This window comes from Apus apus, chromosome W (genome assembly GCF_020740795.1).
Source record: "Apus apus isolate bApuApu2 chromosome W, bApuApu2.pri.cur, whole genome shotgun sequence".
Lineage (NCBI taxonomy): Eukaryota > Metazoa > Chordata > Aves > Apodiformes > Apodidae > Apus > Apus apus.
Window position 1 is genome coordinate 9,197,024 of NC_067311.1, and position 24,457 is coordinate 9,221,480.

General features: G+C 46.7%; 1 protein-coding gene across 1 annotated transcript in view; it reads left to right on the forward strand.

Moving 5' to 3' along the window:
• The window catches only part of LOC127395198 (Golgi phosphoprotein 3-like), a 99,192-nt gene that overhangs the window by 70,839 nt on the left and 3,896 nt on the right, over positions 1-24,457 (forward strand). Inside the window, exon 3 of the mRNA XM_051641772.1 lies at positions 18,139-18,253. Coding sequence (XP_051497732.1) covers positions 18,139-18,253 — 115 coding nt within the window. The remainder of the gene's footprint in view (positions 1-18,138; positions 18,254-24,457) is intronic.

A 24,457-nucleotide genomic window follows, 5' to 3' on the forward strand; every position in this document is an offset into this window, starting at 1 on the left:
CAAACATGACTTACCCTTGGTAAAACCATGTTGACTGCTCTTGATGACCCCCATCTCCTTGATATGTCTAGAGATAGTGCCAAGGACAAGTTGTTCCATTACCTTTCCAGGGATGGAGGTGAGGCTGACCGGTCTATAGTTACCCGGGTCCTCCTTGCCCTTCTTGTAGACTGGAGTGACATTTGCTATCCTCCAGTCCTCAGGCACCTCTCCAGTTACCCATGACTTACCGAAGATGATGGAGAGTGGCCTAGCAATGACCTCCGCCAGCTCCCTCAGCACCCTTGGATGCATTTCATCCGGACCCATCGATTTATGGATGTCCAGATTATGCAACTGATCCCTAACCCAATCCTCATCTACTATGTCCTCACCTATCTTGACTACTTCTGGGGTTATATGAATCTGGGGCTCATGGGAAAAGCCTGCAGGAGTAAAGACAGAGGCAAAGAAGGCATTCAGCACCTCTGCCTTCTTCATATCCTCTGTCACCAGGGCACCCACCTCATTCAGCAGTGGGCCTATATTGCCTCTGGTATTAGCTTTGTTGGCTATGTATTTGAAAAAGCCCTTTCTACTGTCCTTAACCCGACTTGCAAGGTTAAGTTCCAAGGAGGCCTTAGCTTTCCTAGTTGCCTCCCTACATTCCCTGACAACATTCCTATATTCCTCCCAAGTGACCAGTCCCTCCTTCCATGATCTATAGATTTTCCTCTTCCACTTGAGTTTCCCCAGCAGTTCCTTTTTTAACCACGCTGGTCTCCTAGCTCCCTTACTAGATTTTCTACCCATTGGGACACACTGATGCTGTGCTTGCAAGAAGTGGTCCTTGAATATTGTCCAGCTATCTTGAGCCCCTTTACCTTCTAGCACTCTGTCCCATGGGACTTCCCTTAACAATTGGTTGAGGAGGTCGAAGTTTGCTCTGTAGAAGTCCAGGGTTCTGGTCCTGCTGGAAATTCTGTTCCTCCCACACAGGATCCTGAACTCCACCATCTCATGGTCACTGCAGCCAAGGTTGCCACTGACCACCACTGCTTCAACAGGGCCCTCCTTGTTGGTGAGCACAAGATCCAGCAGCGCTCCTCTTCTAGTCGGCTTATCCACCATTTGCATTAAGAAGTTGTCATCAATGCATTGGAGGAACCTCCTAGACTGTGAAAGGCTGGCTGTATAAGTCTTCCAGCAGATATCGGGATAGTTAAAATCTCCCATGAGGACCAAGGACTGTAGTTGTGAGGCTGCTTTCAGCTGCCTGTAGAAAGCCTCATCAACTTCCTCATCTTGATCAGGAGGTCTGTAGTAGACCCCCACAACTGTGTCACCCATACTACCCTGTCCTTTAATTCTTACCCACAGAATTTCAACTTGCCCCTCATCAGCCCCTGTACAAAACTCAATACATTCTAGTTGCTCTCTCACATAAAGAGCAACTCCACCACCACGCTTCACCGACCGATCTTTCCTAAAAAGCACATAGCCATCCATGGCCACATTCCAGTCGTGTGAGCTGTCCCACCATGTCTCTGTTATTGCTACCAGATCATAACCCTTAGACCGCACACAGACCTCTAACTCTTCCTGTTTATTCCCCATGCTGCGTGCATTGGTGTACAGGCATTTCAGGAAGCAAGTAGAGCACATCGGTGGGACTAAATCCTCCTTAGCCCATCCTCCTACAGGCCCTGGTATGTTCCTCTTGGGCTTGTCCCCAACAGACCCAGTTTTCTCCCCTTCCCCCTTCACATCTAGTTTAAAGCTCTCTCAATGAGCCCTGCTAAGTCCTGCCCCAAAAGCCTTTTCCCCCTCTGGGACAGGTGCATCCCACCTGCCACCATCAGGCCAGGTGTCTCATAGAGCAGCCCATGATCAAAAAAGCCAAAGCCCTGCCTTTGGCACCAGTCTCTTAGCCATTCGTTCATCATTAAACTCTTCCTGCTTATCTCTCCACCCATTCTTGCAGGAGGCATGGAGGCAAACACGACTTGTGCTCCAGACCCCCTAACTAGCCGTCCCAGGGCCCTGAAGTCTCTCTTCATTGCCCTTACATTTCTTGTAGTAATTTCATCACTGCCAACCTGAAAAATCAGCAGTGGGTAGTAATCAGATGGATTTACCATACTAGAGAGTTTCCTTTTAACATCTCTAATGCGAGCCCCAGGGAGGCAGCAGACCTCCCTGTGGGATGGGTCTGGTCGACAGATGGGCCCTTCTGTTCCCCTCAGAAGGGAGTCACCCACCACAATTACCCTCCTTTCCTTCTTAGTTGAAGAAGTCCTAAGTCGTGGAGCTGAGCGACAAGTCATAGGCGGTTCACTAGACAAATCTGTCACTCCAGCTTCATTTTCCTTTCCCTGAAGTTCCAAGACCTCGTACCTATTCTTCAAGGGCAATTCGGAGGATGGACGGAGTTGGGAGGGTTTTTTCTTGCCTCTCCGAGGACGGACCTCCCTCCATTCCTCCATGTTCCTAAAGTTCTCTCCTTCTGTCTGAGAACAGGAGGGGAGGGGATCCATCACTTGTTCTAGCATCTCTTCCTCCTGCCCTTGCCTCAGGGTTTGACTCCACCAATCTATTTCGTTCTCACATTCTCTGATAATTCTCAGTCTTTCAACCTCCTCTGTCAGTCTAACCACCTGCCTGAGGAGATCATCGATTTGCTCGCACCGCACACACGCGGTGCCACTGGCTCCCTCTGGCACCAGTGCCAGGCTCAGGCACTCGCTGCAGCCAGAGACCTGCACGGCTGCGTGCCTGCTCAGAACCTCCGTCTGAGTTCCCATATCCTTCTTCAATACAGTTCTAGGGCGTGTTGCCACCATGCTAGAGAAATTTACTGGTGTTCTCTGCTTCCTGCCTCCACTCACGCCGCTCTCCCCCTGCCCTCGCGCCACTTCACTTCCTGTGACGGCCGCTGCCGCTCTGCGCTCTCACCGCTGCCGCGTGCTCTGAGGGAGCTGCCGAGATGGCCGCTTTTAAACCTTGCCGCGGTTCTCAGCCACACCCCCTGCCACGTCAGCCTTCCTGCTCCTCTCAGGATTCCCGCTCCGACTCGGGTCTCCTCGCTCTGCTCCGGCTTCGCCGTCTCCGGGAAGCCCGGTCTCTTCTCTAATCCTCAGTAATTAAAGGAGCAGCTCTCACCGCTGCCGCTCTGCGCTCTCACCGCTGCCGCGTGCTCCCGAACTTGTGCTCCCGATTCCTTGGCCAATCATCCCAAGGCCCTGAAATCTTTCTTCATTACCCTCGGATTTCTTCTCTTTACTTCATCACTACCTACGTGAAAGATCAAGAGAGGGTAGTAATCTGAGGGCCATATCAGACTAGGGAGTTTCCTGGTTATATCCCTAACCTGGGCCCCAGGGAGGCATCAGACCTCCTTGTGGGAAGGGTCCAGTCGGCGTATGGGACCCTCAGTTCCCCTCAGAAGGGAATCTCCTATAACAATCACCCTCCTCTTTGCAGAAGCAGTCCTAATGCTTGGAGCCAGCTGCTTCAGTGACTCCCTGGATGGGGCTTCATCAGCATCATCATTTCCTCAGTTCTTTATCTCCAGTGCCCTGCACCTGCTCTGTGAGGGCACCTAGGAAAGCAGGGGAGGTCCAGAGGGGACGCTCCTGCTGCCCCGAGCAGGGGCCCACTTCCGTTCCTCCCCATCCTCACCTAGTTCCCCTCCTTCCGCCCGGTGACAAGAGGGAAGGGAATCCTCTACCTCTCCGCTGTCCTCACCGCCACCAGCTGTTTCTTCCTGCAGGGCCCCATACCTGTTCTGCAGGGGCACTGAAGGCAGTGAAGGTCTTAAGGGGGCATGCCTGCCCTGTTTATGTCACGGGGCAGGGACCTGTTCTCATTGTCCCTGATCCTGCAAGGTAGCTTTGGAAGGCTGGGAATCCAGTGCACCACTAATGAGGATTGCCTCTGTAAGGGTTCAAAAACAAAAAAGGGGTTTTAAGCGGTTAACACTCCTCCCTCCCTCGGTTTGGCTTTACTTGATACCTGTGGAAACCCCTCCCCACGGGTAGTACGCACTCTCGCTCAAAACGGGAATGAGGACACTGAGTGAGGGGTTTATATGTGCTGATACTTTATAAACAGATCAGGGGTGTACAAATGTAAATATAATACAAGCCACTGATAGGGTGCAAAGGATAGAAGGAAGATAGTCATGATAAAAGGAGGTGATTTAGAGCTTGTCGTAGTTCCCCCCCCGTTGGGGTCGCTGTTGTGCATGTGAGAACGGGGAGTGAACTCTAGAAAGACAGGAAAGCAGGGAAGATATGTGGATGGGGTTCTTACACTCCTGGCACATTGAAGGTAGCAGTAGTGACGGCTCCTGGGCTGGAGGGCAGCAGACACACACCACGTGGGCAGCAGACACGCACCAAGTGGGTGGCAGTGGTGCGGCAGCGCTCGGGGCTTGGGCACTCCCCGGCTCCATCCCTGGCTTAGTTGGCGCAGCGCTCCCCAGCTTGGTTGGCTCCCTCGGGGTGATGGTTCCTGGCCCAATCGGCTCTGCCCGGCTCCTCTCGGTTCTGGCTCAGCGCTCCTCCTGGCTCATCTGGGCTGGGCTCGGCTGGGCTCCGACGGTGCTCCTCCCAGCTTGGCTCTGGCTCCAGCAGCTGCAGGCAGAGTCACAGTGCGGCCCCGGCTCGGGTGGCTCTTCCTCTCTTCTTGGGGAGCAGGCAGGGATCTCGGTTCTCTGTTCTTAATTTATTTAAGGGGCCTTTATTTAGCCCCTTGGGTCCCACGAAGATCTGGCAGGCAGTAGCAGAGTGGCGTGCTGTAGGCTACCAGTGATTTCTGCTCTCCTTTCGACAGAGGCAGAATCCCGCCCCTGCTGTCCGGTGACTTCTCTCTAGGTTAAGGTGACACAGTGCACTGTTTTGGGTGCCGCAAGGCATTATCTCATCTGCATGCCAGCCCTGACCCAGCCAATCTTGAGTCCTGAAACAGAACAGACCACCCACAAGCAGGCAGGTAGGCCCCCCTCTGCAAGAAACCTGTGCTTCAGGTCTTGATGGGTTCCTGGTGCCACAGGCACTGTGAAGGAGCGGTGTCCATTTAGTCTCCCTTATATGGCGAAATAGTTTTATAGGAGGCATATATTTTCTGTGGTAAAGGGCATAACCCTTACAGCCTCCCGAGCTGATTTTGTGGAGAGCAGGCTTTGAAAACACTCATCGAGCTCACTCTCACTCTCCCTGATACTCCTCAGTGTGCTTACCTCTTCCCTGAGCTCTGTTACTTCATCCTGCATCTGTGCCACCAAGCAGAGCAGGTCATCAACCTGCTCACACCAGACACAGCCGTGGTCAGAGCTGCCCCCCATTGCCAGCCAAAGGCTGTGACATTCCCAACAGTCTGTGACCTGGTGTCCTGGTTTGAGCCAGGATGAAGCCAATTTTCCATTTACTGATTTTTTTTCCTTCAGTAAGCTCTCTCTTAACTATCAGCAAATGTTCCAGCTAGTGGACTGATAATGCTGCAATGTTTGTGTTAATGCCGAGACTCCAAGGTCACATCTTTGCCCTGCCACCTCAGACGCTACTGGGAGATCTATGAAGCCCCCATAGGGGAGGCTGAACTAGATGGACAGCAAAATTGGCCAGAGATATTCCATATATCTACATAAGCTCAGAGGAAGGTCAGAGATCACAGAAGATAACTTCCTTCCTGTTTCTTTTTCCCTTTTCTTCCATCCATGGCTGGTGTCCAGGGAGGACTCCATCTGTCCATCACCTGTTGACCCTTAGGCCTGTGCGTTCCTGACCCTCATAACTCTATGCTCCCTCTGGCAGCGGTCCAGGACTGTTCCCAGCTCAGGGGAGTGCTGTGGGAGTTGCTGGGGGTGGGGGGAGGCGAGAGGCTTTTGCACATTCCTGAACACATTTGTATATAATTGTACATATTTTCTTTTATCGTTAGTGTTTAATTAAAGCCATCTAGTTTCATTTTCAATCCAGAGAGTCTCTCTCTCATTCTCTCTCTCCTTCCCTACCTGGGTGGGAGGACGAGGGGATCGAGAGCGTTGGTGTCGAACCTGAGTCAAACGGTGACAATTGCTTAATTGCAAAACTGTATTGTAAAAAATTAAAATTAAATATTCTGTATAACTGAAATGTCTTCAGCAGTTGGATACAAGGCAAATCTAGCACATTATAAATCACTGAAAAATTGGAATAAAGAAATGTTCTTTGCAATAAGGCTAAGAATCGTAATCTCTGAAGAACCAGGATCTCAGCTTCTTTCTCTACATAAGCTCATCTATTACAGAGAAAACATACCCCCTTGTGGATCCTTATTTCTCTGTTATGATTCAATTCAAAATTTCCCACTCTTGTGCTGTTATGACTCTGGAGGGAGTTAAGCAAGAAGCATTTGTTAATAAAACCTCCTTCAAGTAAGTGCAGATCCATGAACATAAGAGAGAGATGCCTGGGCTCCCCCTGTTGCTTGTCTACATGTGCTGGGAAAGGGAGGGGAAGAGAACTACTGTGGAAGTGTGAACTAAAATGCTTTTTTGTTTGAGGGGAAGGGTAATCAGAAGAATCTTTGCAGTGAATATGCAATGTAGCAGATAAGTGAGAAGAAACAGTGCTGTATGCCTGGCTGCAGAAAACAACAAACTTGGAAACAAAATCGCTGTGGATTGTGGCTTCCCAAGAGCTTATGGAGTTCTGACCGAGTTGAACGGAAGCGTCTGTGCTCCTTAGAGCTCTTTCCTCTAAATGCCTGTATGTTTAGGGTCATACAGTCATGGTGGATTATATTCAGACTAACTTCTTAAATTTCTTTGCAGTGGTAAAAAAAAAAAAGTATATTGTCCTGGTTTGAGTCAGGATGAATTCTCTCTCCTTCTTGTATATCTCCTTCCCTACCTGGGTGGGAAGGGAGGGGATCAAGAGCATTATTGTTGATGGTTCAATTGCTGCTCCTGAGTCAAACCATGACAATAATTTATTGGTGCCCAATGCAAGGCATGATCTTAAGCCCAGGCAATAAATTCTCACTAACTGGTGAATGTTTAGAATTCTATCTGATGGGAGGAACCCCTCAGATCGCTATGGGCAACGCTTCTGCTGAATATACTAATGGGTTGAAAAGTGGACAGATACTTTCTGCAATGTTTCTGCTGGACATTTTTCCCAACATGCAGTCATATATGTGGTATGCAGATTAAATAATATTGCTCTGTGTAGCTGCTCTTGTTATTGTTTTATGATTCATCGACAGGATTATAGCCATAATCAACCATGTAATAACTTATCTAGTGATAACAAGGGTTTTCATACTGATCTGCATGGTGGCACTGTATGTGTACAATACAAATCCTCTTGTGAATAGAAAGCTCTATGTTGATAATGGCAGCAGCAGGTTCAATTTACCTCTCCATTTTCTCTCAGGCTGAATCTCCCAGCTCTTGATCTGAATAGCATTGTTTCAGTAGGGATGCTTCTGCTGAATGTTTATAATGTATTGTGGATGCATACAGCAAGATGTTCCACTCACTGCCACTCCCCCACAGGCAAGGCTGCCACTACCACTGCCGCTGCTGCAAAGACTCGATACAAATGAGTAAAGGTTAATCCTGTGATCAAGGGTAAAGCAAAGACGAAAGGTCCCAGACCTTATCCCTGCCTGAAATCTCCATGGTTTCCACAAGACCAGGAGGAGAGTGATGCAGAAGATGCTTCTCAAGCAGAAGGAGGAGCAGACACTTTTAAAACAGATAAAGGAGCAGACCCTTCTCAAACAGATGGAGGTGCAGGCACCTCTCAAGCAGATAGAAAAGCAGACAACTCTCAGGCAGATGACAACAATGATCTTGTCCAACCTTTCTCTCTAAAGGAACTGCACCTCATGAGAAAGGACTTTACCCACAATGAAGGTGAGCCACTTCTTTGTTGGTTGATCTGATGCTTTGATAGTGGGCTGATACCTATGATGTGGATGAAAGAGAAGCCAAGCAGTTGGGATCCCTGACCAGAGATGTTGGTATTGATAGAGCAATTGGTAGTAAGATGAGAACTACCACCCTATGGAGCTTACTTCTTTCATCTGTAAGAGAAAGATACCCCCATAAGGGTGACATCGAATGGCACTGAAGCAGAACACCCACTCTTGAGAAAGCCATCACGTATTTGAGAGAAATAGCTGTGTGAGAGGTGATCTATGATAAAGATGGACTTACAAATCCTGATGACGTTCTGTGCGACACACAAATGTTCCAGAGGTTTGTGCAGGCTGTACCAGCAGCACATGCCCATATATTCTCCTTCATGGGATGCTTTGAGGATGACGCAAGACCAACTGTGCGTGAGGTGGCTTTGAAAGCACGAAAGTACGGAGACATAACCTCTGATTCCCATCAGTTCCACACCTCAGCCATTGAACAAATGACTGACAGAAAGAATAAGATACCGAATAGATGGGGAGGTAAACCCCAGTATCTTCCTAGAGACAATTGGTCTTGTGTTGCACCCATTAAGAGGACACATCCTGCTACGAGACAGCAGAAAGAGAGATGGGACCCACTTTGATGCCACCTGTGGACTCTTGCGTAATTATTATAAAGGGGACATGAAAACCTGGGACATTAAACCCACTGCTATTCTCCAGATACACGTACAAGAGCTGCTAAATAGAACAAATGCAGGAGACAGTCCTTCCAGAATGAAGTCTGTTCCAGTCTCCAGCAACCAGTCCTTCCACCAGGATGGTGCATCGAGCTCAAATGCTAAATATTAGAGGGGCCCTGCCTCCAGCCAGGAGGAGGAGAGGGTAAAGTGAGTTTATTAGACAGTGTGGATACGGTGTGTGGGAAACGGTTCTTCTTCTTCCCCACATAAGTCTAAACAAAATGCCTTTTAAGTCAGCAAAGGCCTTCTACTGATTATACCCAGCTAACAGACCAAAAACAGGCCCGCTGCTCAAGGACAAATGAAAGCAAAACAACAGATGTGATACAAGGCAGGAAGGATAGGCAACAAGTTATGCATTTCCCCTGCTAGTTACTGCATTAACTTGGGACTCAGGGATGCTAATTGGCTCTGGACATTAGTATGTTCATGCATTGCGGCAGTGACACTGACTGGAGAGGGGGTCACTGGGGTATAAAAGGAAACAGGTTTTGCAGGTGAGAGCAGCCTGCTTGGACGTTTCTTGCGTGGGACACCTCCCCGTTGCTCATCAGACTTGCCCTATTGCGGAGCCTGGCACCGGGACTCTGCCAGGCCTGCTGACCTGCCTGCCTGCCCCGGGGATCGAGCCTGAGCCGTGACGGTGGGCACGCCAAGGTTCTGACCCCTGGAGCACCAGTCCTTTCCGCAGCCGTCGGGACCGGGGCAGGGGCCGGGGCTGGAGCCCCCACCCCTCGTTTTGCTGCCAGTTGCCGGGGAAACCAAGCCACTGCCGCTGAGGAGGAACAGCCGCCGCCGCTGTAATGACTCCATACAACTCCTTCCTCTCCCCATACTTGCACACACAGCGCGACGACGGCTTTAAGGAGGACTGTCGTCGGGCTTGCCCTCCTCCCCCCTCTCCTTTGATCCACAACCCTCGGAGAGAACATCTTAAGGGCACAGTATTTTTTGCATTACTTCCCTGAAGGGCACAGTACTTTTGCATATATCCCTGGTAGCCATTTGCCATTTTTACATTTTTACTAAACCTCATCCCTCAGTTTGTGTTAACCCTTAATAAACCGGTTAATTTGTAAACTAAACACTGGTCTCAGTAACAATTTGTGGGCGTGGTGAGGGTGGTATTCTAATCTCTGCTCTAAAATATGGTCCTGCAGTGGCCGTTCCTTTGTGAGTGGCAAGCATCACGTGTGTGCCCACAGTTAGATTTAAAAACCCATCCAAATTGGGGGGAGTCGCGGAAGCATCTTGACTGCCAGTAGCCTCTGTGACAGCATCAGCTGGCAACACAGTGGCCTGGCACATTAGAACCAAAAAAGTATAAATCCATGGTGGAGACTGGTGCACAGTGCACCCTAATGCCATCAAACCATAAAGGGACAGAATCTGTCACTATTTTGGGAGTGACAGGAGGTTCTCAACAAGTGACTGTTGTGGAGGCCGATGTGAGCTTCACTGGTGAGGAGTGGCAAATGCACCCTGTAGTGACTGGCCCAGATGCTCCCTGCATCCTTGGCATAGACTATCTCAAGAAAGGATATTTCCGTGACCCGAAAGAGTACTGGTGGGCCTTTGGTATAGCAGCTGTAGAGACTGAGGACACTGAACAGCTGCATACTCTGCCTGGCCTTTCAGATGACCCTTCTCTAGTGGGGTCGCTGAAGGTCGAAGACCAACAGGTGCCAACTGCCTCTTCAGCGGTGCATAGAAGACAATATTGCACCAACAGAGACTCTGTGATCCCCATTCATAAGCTGATCCGGCAATTGGAGATCCAAGGAGTGATCAGCAGGACTCACTCACCCTTCACCAGTCCTGTATGGCCAGTGTGAAAGCCTGATGGCAAGTGGAGGCTGACAGTGGACTATCGTGGCCTGAATGAGGTTACACCACTGCTCAGTGCTGCAGTGCCGGACATGCTAGAACTTTGGTACAAGCTGGAGTCAAAAGCAGCCAGGTGGTATGCCACTATGGATATTGCTCATGCATTTTTCTGTATTCCTCTAGCACCAGAGTGCAGGCCACAGTTTGCTTTCACATGGAGGGGAGTCCCTTGGACCAGTTCAAACAGGGCCAGACATCAAAAATGTGCTCTACACTGCAGCCAGACACAATGGTCCCAACTGGAGCCTCTGGCAGATAGCAGCAGGGGAAACTCCAGGTCAACTGCTGGGATTCTGGAGCTGGAGCTACAGAGGTTCCAAGGCCAACTACAGGACAACTGAAAAGGAGATCCTTGCAGCATATGAAGGAGCTAGAGCCACTTCAGAAGTGATCAGCACTGAAGTGCAGCTCCTCCTGGCGTGCAGATTACCACTACTGAGCTTCTTGTTCCAGAGTAACCTTTCTCCTATCCATCATGCCACCCATGCAGCATGGAGTAAATGGACTGCTTTAGTTACCCAGCGAGCTCGAATAGGAAGCCCTAATAGGCCAGGTGTTGTAGAAGCAGTTATAAAATAGCCAGGAGGAACACACTTTGGAATGCCAGCACAAGAAGTGGTGAGATGGGCTCAAGAAGCTCCACCATACGATCATCTACCAGAGACTGAGAAACAATTTGCTCTTTTCACTTTTACTATATAGTAATTTATTTTATCTTTTATATTTTTCATCTGTTTTATCATCCTGACTATACTTTGCATTTCTTTTTAATTTCATCTCGTTGACTTAGTACACATCTCCAGTTTGGGATGATTTTCCAGCATTTAAGCTGTCTTACTATTGCAAGTAATTTCAGTGTCATCTACAGACTCTATGAAAATGTATTGTACTCCTCTATTGTTTGTAGTAAGAATTATTAGAATTATGGAACAGAACTGAACTTGGGATATATTTCAATAGGACACTTAAAGCTTTTCCAGGACACTGGAATGCTAGCTTTTCTAGGACACTGGAATGCCCGCTTTTCTGACTACTGTGAAGCTTTAAAAGTAAGATGTTTCACCTGCTGCTATTCTTGTATATATGGAATTGTTTTGATGTATTAGTTTTGTCTGTCAATTGCTTATTATCTTTTTACCTAATGCTTATAAAGTGCTAACTTGTAAAACAAATTAAATTGCCAGATTAAATAATTGTTTTCATAAATAGCTTTGAAACAGTAGTAATTCTTCTTTTCCTAAAGAAAGATAGAATTTTGTTGTTTTGTTTTTGTTAAAATATATTTTCTTGAGTTAGTTAATTCTGTATGTTTTAGTTTGTTGCTCTTGTTTTTCTAACCAGACAACATAACAACTTATACTCATAAACAAGCAGTTACTCAAATTCTTAAATTTGGTTATGTTACTGCAAATGATATATTTTTTCTTTCTCCTGTACTCTATTGAAGGAAGAACTCAAATAATTTTAGAAGTTATTAAAAAACAAACTGTCCTGGCTTTGCTGGGATAGAATTATAGAAACAATTTTCTGTTTAGTTGTCCTGGTTTGAGCCAGGATGAAGCCATTTTCCTTTAACTTATTTTTTTTTCCTTCAGTAAGCTTTCATTTAACTAGTAGCAAAGTGTTCCAACTAGGACTGATAACAAACACTGGAATGTATGCTATTGCTGGGACTTCAAGGTCACATCTTTGCCCTGCCGACTCAGGCACTACCAGGAGTTCTATGACCCCCCCGTAGGAGGCTGAATTAGGCAGACAGCAAAATTGGCCAGAGATATTCCATTCCATATATCTACGTAAGCTCAGAGGAAGGTCAGAGATCACAGAAGACAACTTCCTTCCTGCTTCTTCTTCCCTTCTCTTCCGTCCATGGCTGGTGTCCAGGGAGGACTCCATCCACCACCGTCAACCCCTAGGCTCGAGCTCTCCTGACGCTCATAACTCTGCCCTCTCTCTGGCAGCAGTCTGGGACTTTTTGGGACTGTTTGCAGCTTAGGAGAGTGCTGTGGGAGTTTCTGGGCTTCGGGGGCGGCAATAGGGGTTTTGCACATTTCCTGAACACATTTGTATATAATTGTATATATTTTCTTTCAACATTACTGTTTAATTAAAGCTGTCTAGTTTAGTTTTCAATCCAGAGAGTCTCTCTCATTTTCTCTCTCTCCTTCCCTACCTGGGTGGGAGGGGGAGGGGATCAAGAGCATTGTTGTCGATTCTGAGTCAAATAGTGACAACAATTTATGGGGCTTGTCCGGGACTTGAAACCCCTTTTCCACCCCTTATTCCATACCATAAATTACATATAAGCTCTATATTTTACCAACTGTCAAATTAAGGAGTCAGATTACCTTGAGGTACATATTGTGCTTCACCATCCTCCATCATCACACACCCAGTACGTCCAGGTCCCTGAGCAAAAGCAACACCCCGGACAGGTTTACCTTTGCCTGAAGCAGGAAAAACCCAAACACTTTTACCCAGTAGGTTTCTTTCACATACCACAGGGACTTTATCCCCATCTGCAGTATGTAGAAGGTCTGACTGAGCAGGACCAGTCCGATTGATGGATCCCCTGGTATTAACTAACCAGGTGGCCTTTGCCAAATTTTTGTCCCAGTTTTTGAAAGTTCCACCACCCATTGCCTTCAGGGTAGCCTTCAACAAACCACTGTACCTTTCAACTTTCCCTGAGGCTTGTGCATAGTACGGGATATGGTAGATCCACTCAATACCATGCTCTTTAGCCCGGTCAGTCACAAGACTGTTTTTGAAATGAGTCCCATTGTCTGACTCAATTCTTTCTGGACTACCATGCCTCCACAAGATTTGCTTCTCAAGGCCCAGGATAGTATTCCTGGCTGTGGCATGAGGCACAGGATATGTTTCCAACCATCCTGTACTTGTTTCCACCATCGTAAGCACATAGCGCTTCCCCTGGCGGCTCTGAGGCAGTGTGATGTAGTCAATTTGCCAGTCCTCCCCATACCTGTACTCGGACCACCTCCCTTCATACCACAAAGGTTTCAACCGTTTTGCCTGCTTAATTGCAGCGCATGTTTCACAGTCATGGATCACCTGTGCAACAGCATCCATGGTTAAGTCCATCCTTTCGTCACGAGCCCATTTGTATGTTGCATCTCTGCCCTGATGACATGAACTGTCATGGGCCCATTTACCCAAAAAGAGTTCACCTTTATGTTCCTAGTCTAAGACTGGAACACTTGAGCAGCCTCATCTGCTCACTGGTTGTGTTGATGTTCCTCAGTGGCTCGACTCAGAGGTACGTGTGCATTCACATGACACACTTTTACAACCAGTTTCTCCATCTGAGCTGCAATGTCTTTCCACAGATCGGCAACCCAAATAGGTTTACCTTTTTGCTGCCAGTTGTTCTGCTGCCACTGCTTTAGCCAACCCCACAAGGCATTTGCTGCCATCCACGAGTCAGTGTAGAGAGTCTTGGCCAACCGTCTCGCTCAACAATGTCCATAGCCAGCTGGATGGCTTTGACCTCTGCAAACTGACTTGATTCAGCTTCTCCTTCAGCTACTTGAGCAACCAGTCGTGTAGGACTCCACACGGCAGCTTTCCACTTCCGGCGGTTCCCTACAAGACAACAGGAGCCATCGGTGAAAAGTGAAATTGTTTCTCAGTCTCTGGTAGATGATCATATGGTGGAGCTTCTTGAGCCCGTCTCACCACTTCTTGTGCTGGCATTCCAAAGTGTGTTCCTCCTGGCTATTTTATAACTGCTTCTACAACACCTGGCCTATTAGGGCTTCCTATTCGAGCTCGCTGGGTAACTAAAGCAGTCCATTTACTCCATGCTGCATGGGTGGCATGATGGATAGGAGAAAGGTTACTCTGGAACAAGAAGCTCAGTAGTGGTAATCTGCACGCCAGGAGGAGCTGCACTTCAGTGCTGATCACTTCTGAAGTGGCTCTAGCTCCTTCATATGCTGCAAGGATCTCCTTTTCAGTTGTCCTGTAGTTGGCCTTGGAACCTCTGTAGCTCCAGCTCCAGAATCCCAGCAGTTGACCTGGAGTTTCCCCTGCTGCTATCTGCCAGAGGCTCCAGTTGGGACCATTGTGTCTGGCTGCAGTGTAGAGCACATTTTTGATGTCTGGCCCTGTTTGAACTGGTCCAAGGGCCATTGGCTGCACAATCTCCTTTTTGATCTGCTCAAAAGCTTTTTGTTGATCAGGGCCCCATTTAAAGTCACTCTTCTTTCGGGTCACCTCACAGAGAGGTTTCACAATTTCACTGTAACATGGAATATGCATTCTCAAGAAACCAACAGTCCCTAGAAAGGTTTGAGCATCCTTTTTAGTAGTTGGTGAAGCCATAGCTGTTATTTTGTTAATCATATCCATTGGGATCTGGCGATATCCATCTTGCCAATTAATTCCCACGAACTGGATCTCTTGTGAAGGTCCCTTGACCTTGCGTCTTTTTACAGGAAAACCAGCATCTAGAAGAATTTGGAATTTTACCTTTCTCAAAAACTTCTTCTGGTGTGTCACCCCACACAATGATGTCATCAGTGTACTGTAGGTGTTCTGGCACTCCACCCTTCTCCAGTGCAGCATGGATCAGTCCATGGCAAATGGTTGAGCTATGTTTCCACCCCTGGGGCAGTCGATTCCAGGTGTACTGGACTCCCCTCCAGGTGAAAGCAAACTGTGGCCTGCACTCTGGTGCTAGAGGAATACAGAAAAATGCATGAGCAATGTCAATAGTGGCATACCACCTGGCTGCTTTCGACTCCAGCTTGTACCAAAGTTCTAGCATGTCCGGCACTGCAGCACTGAGTGGTGGTGTAACCTCATTCAGGCCACGATAGTCCACTGTCAGCCTCCACTTGCCATCAGGCTTTCACACTGGCCATACAGGACTGGTGAAGGGTGAGTGAGTCCTGCTGATCACTCCTTGGATCTCCAATTGCCGGATCAGCTTATGAATGGGGATCACAGAGTCTCTGTTGGTGCAATATTGTCTTCTATGCACCGCTGAAGAGGCAGTTGGCACCTGTTGGTCTTCGACCTTCAGCGACCCCACTAGAGAAGGGTCATCTGAAAGGCCAGGCAGAGTATGCAGCTGTTCAGTGTCCTCAGTCTCTACAACTGCTATACCAAAGGCCCACCGGTACCCTTTCGGGTCACGGAAATATCCTTTCTTGAGATAGTCTATGCCAAGGATGCAGGGAGCATCTGGGCCAGTCACTACAGGGTGCATTTGCCACTCCTCACCAGTGAAGCTCACATCGGCCTCCACAACGGTCAGTTGTTGAGAACCTCCTGTCACTCCCAAAATAGTGACAGATCCTGTCCCTTTATGGTTTGATGGCATTAGTGTGCACTGTGCACCAGTGTCCACCAAAGCTTTATACCTTTGTGGTCCTAATGTGCCAGGCCACCGAATCCACACCATCCAGCAAATTCGGTTGTCCCTCTCCTCCCCTCAGCTGGAGGCAGGGCACCTCTACTATTATAATTTGATGTTAAAGCACCATCTTGGGTGGAAACTAGTGCAGCCTTCTTCTTGGAAGAACCGTCTCCTGCCTTTGTTCTGTTTAGTAGCCCTCACACATGTATCTGGAGAATATCAGTGGGTCTCTTGTCCCAGATTCTCATGTCCTTTTTAAAATAATTACGCAAGAGAAACCACAGGTGGCATCAAAGTGTGTCCGTTCTCTCTCACTGCTGTCTCATAGCAGGACGTCTCTTCTTAATGGCTGCAAAATGTGACCAGTTGTCTCTAGGGAGATACTGGGGTTTATCTCTCTGTCTGTTTGCCGTCTTATTCTTTCTGTTAGTCATTTGTTCAATGGCTGAGGTGTGGAACTGATGGGAATCAGAGATTATGTCTCCATACTGTCGTGCTTTGAAAGCCACCTCACGCACAGTTGGTCTTGCATCATCATCAAAGCATCCCATGGAGGAGAATATATAGGCATGTGCTGCTGGTACAGCCTGCACAAACCTCCTTGTTTTCTATTATTCTACTTCTCTACCTTGTCCTTGAGTTAGTTTAAGCTAGCAGAGAGATTGTTTATACTTGTGTTAGGCTAAAAAAGAGATTGCTTGTACAGCTGCTATTTGTGTTACACTCTCAAGGCCTCTCGAGGAGATAGCAAGGGCCCATGGCCCTGCTGCTCAAGCCATTCTTCAACAGTCTTCTGTGATCTCTGACCTTCCTCTGAGCTTATGTAGATATATGGAATGGAATATCTCTGGCCAATTTTGCTGTCTGTCTAATTCAGCCTCCTACGGGGGGGTCATAGAACTCCCGGTAGTGCCTGAGCTGGCAGGGCAAAGATGTGACCTTGAAATCCCAGCAATTGCATACATTCCAGTGTTTGTTATCAGTCCTAGTTGGAACACTTTGCTACTAGTTAAAAGAAAGCTTACCGAAGGAAAAAATAATCAGTTAAAGGAAAAGTGGCTTCATCCTGGCTCAAACCAGGACATTAGTTAAGCTGCCATTTTTGAGAAGAGTGCAGCACCTCATTCTGTGAGAACATTTTAGTTCATGGCCAGCCATGGTATGCAGGTTTCCATAGTGATTGAGGTGTTTTAGCAGTTTTAAGCTAGCCAGGTGATAGGGCAAGGAGGAGTGAAAGTCAGGGCAGCTGACTCGAGCTGGCCAACAGAAGTATTCCATACCAAAATGTCACCCTCGCTATACATTGGGAAGTTTGCTGGGGACAGGGCTCTTCCTCAGTGGCCACCATCCCTGGAGGGTGTTGTCCATCCTTCTGCTCCTGAGGCCTACTGTCCTGTTTGTTGTGACCATCACACTCTTGTGGAGCTGTAGTGCTTGCAGTGTTTGACATCTAGGCATTCACTGCTGGGAACACCTATATGAGCCGAGTATAACTTTGTATTTCTTATTAGTATTGGGATTAATAGTAGTTCTTTAATATTATTTTATTAAATCTGTTTTCATTTCAACCCATGGGGCTCCTTTTTTCCCCATTTCCCCTTGGGTGTGGAGGGGTCATGGGGTGATAGAACTGCCTAAACATAGACATAAAGTGTCTAATAAGTGGTATTGCATTTATTATTGTATATTAAGGGTTTTATTGGTACATACATATTTTGCCCAATATGTTTATTTTAACTGTTATTGAATAGAACTTATTGTTGCTGGTTAACATGTTCTTCAGAGGTGTAAAACTTACACATGTTGTCTTTAACCTATTTTATCCATCAATATCTGAAAGAAGAAAAACAGTTGACTGCCATCAGAGAGCAATTTAACACTGTAGTATACTTTGTTTAGAGGAGGTAGTGTAGGAGCTGGCCAGGTTAGCATAGTATCTTCCTTAAAAAATTAGGTATTAAGCATGTTATTAATACAATAGTTTTAGTCAATTAAGGTTAATTTAGGTTATATATAACTTAAGACTTAACATAGCTTTCTAATCAAAATTCTAAATAGTTTTTTAAACAACTAGGTATTTTTTAAACTTGCATATTCTTAGAGAAGATTCTTCACTCCTTAAAATTTTCCTTGGTTCTGATAACAGGTAGATTTTTCCAGTTTTTATTGCTGGATGTTCATGGTATATGAACTAAGTCAAAATACTGACTGTGTTTTATTCTGTCCTAGGTGATTTGCAAGTCAGATGCTCCTACAGGGGATGTTCTGCTTGATGAAGCTCTGAAACACATAAAAGAGACCCAACCTCCTGAAACAGTACAAAATTGGATTGAACTGCTTAGCGGTAAGCCTCAAACATAATGTATTTACTTTTTCCCCCCCAATAAAGCTAATTATCTGGCATACTAGAGAGTATATTGTAAGATTTTTGGGGAGAATGTATGCAAAAAAGTTAATTAGTCTGTCCTGTAGAGTAGTCTCTTGTTGATTGTAGCCTTTAATCAAATAGAAGTAACTTTTGCTTTTGACTTAACTTGGTACAGAAAGGATCTAGACAGAAGTCAGAGGACATCCCTGCTCTGTGGAAGAAGTGTCTTCCACTGACTCTGAAGTAAATCAAGACTGCACCCTGGAGATATAACTGTCTTTCTCTGTAATTGGAAATTAGGGTTAGTGGAAGTTTGGAGTATAGCCATATGGATTCAGTATTCAGATCTTTTGTTAAAGAAAGGAGATAAGGAGCTCACTGTTCAGATGTAAAAATTGAGGGTGATTTGGCTATTAATCATAAAGAAACAAAGAGTCAGGAGTTCTTTTCATTTTTCCATTAACTGGAGAAATGTAACAAATGTTTTCAAATATTAGATGCCTCTAGTTGTTCCAAACAAAGTCTTCAAGAGTACTTTGCACACATCTCTTCTTGTAAAGCTAATAAGTTGTTGCCAAAAAATGAAATGTCAATTATATTTTATCTTTACAACTGCAGTTAACACTTTTCATATACCTCACCAACATTTCTATTCTCAGGCTGCATAAATTAAACTGAAATTAACAATTGCCATCTTTTAACATGTAGTGTTTTTATTGGGTTTTGGCTTGTTAGGTTTTTTTCTATAGCCAAAATTCATCACTAAGGTTTGTGTTTTTACAAAACACAGAAATGCAGCTTCCCTGGAGTAGATCAGAGCTGTACTTAGTTATGCAAACAGTGCAGGGAAAAAACCCCACTGTTCTGTCAACAATATGACTTTGGGAGGTAGGAGGTAATGAGACTTGAAATTGTCTAAATCTGTTACTTGTAACAACAGATAAGAGTTTCAAAAATGAGAAAAAACTCTCTTTCTCTACCTTCTGGTTTTAGTTATGTTCTTCCCATTTGCCCTGCACCTAAAGCAGCCTTCCTTGCATATTTGCATACAGTCGACGCCCTTGTCATCTCTCCCCTCTTTCTTCTTGACCTTCAGGCAAAGCAGTGGGAGGAGGGTGGAGGGCGGAGAGGAGAACAAAGCAGCCTTTGTCAGTAGGGGGCATGGCTGCTGCATAGCATTGCAGTTTAGTTCTTGCTCAGCTCTCCTTTTATATCCAACAAAACCAATTGCTTTTTCTTCTCCCAAACACATAATTTGTGCTGACATTTCACCTTCTCTCACAGTGTGGAGCACATCAAGTTAGTATTGATTACAAAAAGGTCAACTAATGAATGAACGATGTTGTAAGTTTTCCTTGAGCTAAGCTAAGGTTTTCCTGACTCTGCTAAGCTTTGGCTCTGGAAAGATAGTTATCATCAGTGCTGTGGCTGAGACTTAGATCAATAATTTTTACTTACACATTAGTATTTACTTATTAGTTCTTGGATGGTATTGAGGTTCTTTGCATTTCCCAAGGTTTAGAGAACTGCCCTTTGAAGAAAAATATTTTTATATTTTGTTTTGGGTTTTTTATAAACTCTTTTAGAATTTTGCTTTAGGACCTGATCCTGGAAAATAGCTACTCTATCCATAATTATCAGTAATGTGAAGAATGCTGCTTGAAGTTAGTGTTCAAAGACATCATGGAAATATTTATATGGACATTTAAGGCAATGTTTGCCAGGATGATCTCGTTTATAAGATAGCTTCTAAGGGAAACAAAATATAGGGAATACAGAAGTTTGGATCAAAATGTCAGGTCTTCCTGTAGATATAATAAACAATTGTCTGTTTCAACAAGCAAGTGCCTGTGTAATGGAGGAGATTAGTCACAAGGTGTCACTACAGTACTGATTTTTATCATATAGGCACATCTACCTAACAAATTACCTTTGCCCTGTGAAACACTAAGGAGATGACCTTTTTGTGTGTGTGTGATAGTTTCATTTATAGTCAAGGTGGGGAATCACGTTCAATGAGAATGTGATTCCTAGAGAGACTTGTGGAGTTCAGGCCTGGGTGTGTTCTCAACCTTTCACTATGCAGTTAGTGTCACCTCATTTGTTTACTTGTCTGTTACTTGGATACGGTGTACATCACCTGTCGCGGTCTGACCTCAGTAGCTGGCCACCAGAAGTCCGGATGTTTACACGACTTCCTCTCTTACTGAGAGGTTTGATTTAAAAGGGTCCGAGGGTTGCGCATGGCAGTCTCCTCTCACAGAGGAACAGCCACTGCTGGACTGTATTTTAGAGTGGAAATTAAGATGCACAAACTATTACTGACACAAATATTTAAATTTAAGAATTAACCAGTTTATTAGAGGAAATGCCAAATTAAGGGACAAGGGTTCAGGAAAGGTGAGTTGAGTGATATATCAGGAAATAATTCAAAAGCAATATGCCCTTATTAAATAACAATGTACACTCCTGTGGAGGGGTGCAAGGATCGAGGGAGTAAAAGGGAGGAGGATGAGCCCGACGAAAAATATTCTTTTAGAGGTCACGATGTGCGTGAGTGTAAGTTGGAGGGACCAATAAGGGGAGGAGCAAGGGGAGTAGAGTACACAGCCTTACTCTGTTTCTGAGACAGTCCAATGTGAGGAGGTTTATCCGGGCAATCTCTCCTTTGGCATGGCTACCCGCCTCAAGTGCTGTGGCAGAGGGCTGCACTGCACCTTAGTTGATTTGCAGCGGTAGTTTGGTCCCTCGCAGCGAGACGTGGCAGCACGTCTCCCAGTAAGCTCCTTGTAGTCCAAGTAGTGAAATCCCTAACAGCAATCAGCCACAGCAAGCAAACCTCCAGCAGACAGGTAGCCGATGGCAAGCAGCGTCTCTCTGGCAACTGCAAATCTTCAATCTGGCTCCCCAGCAGGTGGTTCTCAGCAGGCAGTTCCCAGCAAGTGGTTCCTCAGCAAGCGGTTCCTCAGCAAGCGGCCCACAGCAAGTGACAAAGAACCAGTAAGAGCCACTACCTTTTATAGTCACAGAATCCTAGGGGTTGGAAGGGACCTCGAAAGATCATCTAGTCCAACCCCCCCGCCAGAGCAGGGTCACCTAGAGTACATCACACAGGAATGTGTCCAGGCAGGTTTTGAATGTCTCCAGCGAAGGAGACTCCATGACCTCTCTGGGCAGCCTGTTCCAGTGCTCTGTCACTCTCACAGTAAAGAAGTTCTTCCTGATATTCACATGGAACCTCCTATGCTCCAACTTGTATCCATTGCCCCTTGTCCTATCACTGGTCATCACTGAAAAAAGCTTGGCTCCATCGTCCTGACACTCACCCTTTACATATTTGTAAACATGGATGAGGTCACCCCTCAGTCTCCTTTTCTCCAAGCTAAAGAGACCCAGATCCCTCAGCCTTTCCTCATAAGGGAGATGTTCCACTCCCTTAATCATCTTCGTGGCTCTGCGCTGGACTCTTTCGAGCAGTTCCCTGTCCTTCTTGAACTGTGGGGCCCAGAACTGGACACAATACTCCAGATGCGGCCTCACCAATGCAGAATAGAGGGGGAGGAGAACCTCTCTTGACCGACTAACCACACCCTTTCTAATGCACCCCAGGATGCCATTGGTCTTCTTGGCCACAAGGGCACGTTGCTGGCACATGGTCATCCTCCTGTCCACCAGGACCCCCAGGTCCCTTTCACCTACACTGCTCTCTAGCAGGTCAGCCCCCAACCTCTACTGGTACATGGGGTTGTTCTTCCCCAGATGCAAAACTCTACATTTGCCCCTGTTCAATTTCATCAAGTTTCTCCCCGCCCAACTCTCCAGCCTGTCTAGGTCTCGTTGAATGGCAGCACAGCCTTCTGGTGTGTCAGTCACTCCTCCCAGCTTGGTGTCATCAGCAAACTTGCTGAGGGTACATTCTGTACCCTCATCCAGGTTGTTGATGAAGATATTGAACAACACCGGTCCCAGTACCAACCCCTGAGGGACTCCACTAGTCACAGGCCTCCAACTAGATTCTGTCCCATTGACTACAACTCTCTGACTTCTTCCTTTCAACCAGTTCTTGATCCACCTCACTACCTGATCATCAAGCCCATACTTCATCAGCTTATCTACAAGGATGCTGTGGGAGACGGTGTCAAATGCTTTACTGAAATCAAGATAAACCACATCTACTGCTCTACCATCATCTATCCACCTAGTTACTTCCTCATAGAAAGCTATAAGATTGGTCAAACACGACATACCCTTGGTAAAACCATGTTGACTGCTCTTGATGACCCCCATATCCTTGATATGCCTAGAGATAGTGCCAAGGACAAGTTGTTCCATCACCTTTCCAGGGATGGAGGTGAGGCTGAGTAGTCTATAGTTACCCGGGTCCTCCTTCTTGCCCTTCTTGTAGACTGGAGTGACATTTGATATCCTCCAGTCCTCAGGCACCTCTCCTGTTACCCGTGACTTACCGAAGATGATGGAGAGTGGCCTAGCAATGACCTCCGCCAGCTCCCTCAGCACCCTTGGATGCATTCCATCCGGACCCATCGATTTATGGATGTCCAGATTACTCAACTGATCCCTAACCCAATCCTCATCTACCAAGGCAAACTCCTCCTTTATCTTGACTTCTTCTGGGGCTATATGAAACTGGGGCTCATGGGGAAAGCCTGCAGGAGTAAAGACAGAGGCAAAGAAGGCATTCAGCACCTCTGCCTTCTTTATATCCTCTGTCACCAGGGCACCCACCTCATTCGGCAGTGGGCCTATATTGCCTCTGGTATTAGTTTTGTCAGCTATGTATTTGAAAAAGCCCTTTCTATTATCCTTGACCTGACTTGCAAGGTTAAGTTCCAAGGAGGCCTTAGCTTTCCTAATTGCCTCCCTACATCCTCTGACAACTGTCCTATATTCCTCCCAAGTGGCCAGCCCCTCCTTCCATGATCCATAGATTCTCTTTTTCCACTTGAGTTTGCCCAGCAGTTCCTTGTTTAACCATGCAGGTCTCCTGGCTCCCTTACTTGATTTCCTACCCATTGGGGCGCTCTGATCCTGAGCTTGGGAGAAGTGGTCCTTGAATGTTGACCAACTATCTTGAGCCCCTTTACTACCTAGTACCCTTTCCCATGAGACTTAACAATTGATTGAGGAGGCCAAAGTTGGCCCTGTGGAAGTCCAGGGTTGTGGTCTTGCTAGGTATTATATTCCTCCCACACAGGATCCTGCACTCCACCATTTCATTATCACTGCAGCCAAGGCTGCCATTGACCATCACTGCTTCAGCCTGACCCTTCTTGTTGGTGAGCACAAGATCCAGCAGTGCTCCTCTCCTAGTTGGCTTGTCCACCATTTGCATTAAAAGTTATCGTCAATGCACTAGAGGAACCTCCTAGACTGTGAAAGGCTGGCTGTGTAAGTCTTCCAGCAGATATCGGGGTAGTTAAAATCTCCCATGAGGACCAAGGACTGTAATTGTGAGGCTGCTTTCAGCTGCCTGTAGAAAGCCTCATCAACTCCCTCGTCCTGATCAGGAGGTCTGTAATAGACCCTCACAACTGTATCACCCATGCCAGCCTTCCCCTTAATTCGTACCCACAGACTTTCAACTTGCTCCTCTTCAGCCCCTGTACAAAACTCAATACATTCTAGTTGCTCTCTCACATAAAGAGCAACTCCACCACCTCGCTTCACCGACCAATCTTTCCTAAAAAGGACATAGCCATCCATGGCCACATTCCAGTCGTGTGAGCTGTCCCACCATGTCTCTGTAATTGCCACCAGATCATAACCTTTAGACCGCACACAGACCTCTAACTCCTCCTGTTTATTCCCCATGCTGCATGCATTGGTGTACAGGCATTTCAGGAAGCGAGCAGAGCACACTGGTGGGACCCTTGGGAGGCAGGAGGCCTTCTGGTCAGGCTTTAAACATCTATCCTTTCCCTTCAATGAAACAGCAGATTGAAAATCCTCCCTAGTCCACCATCCTTCAAGCCCTGGCATGTTGCTCTTGGGCTTGTCCCTAACAGACCCAGTTATCTCCCCTTCCCCCTTCACATCTAGTTTAAAGCCCTCTCAATGAGCCCTGCTAACTCCTGCCCCAAAAGCCTTTTCCCCCTCTGGGACAGGTGCATCCCACCTGCCACCAGCAGGCCAGGTGTCTCATATAGCAGCCCATGATCG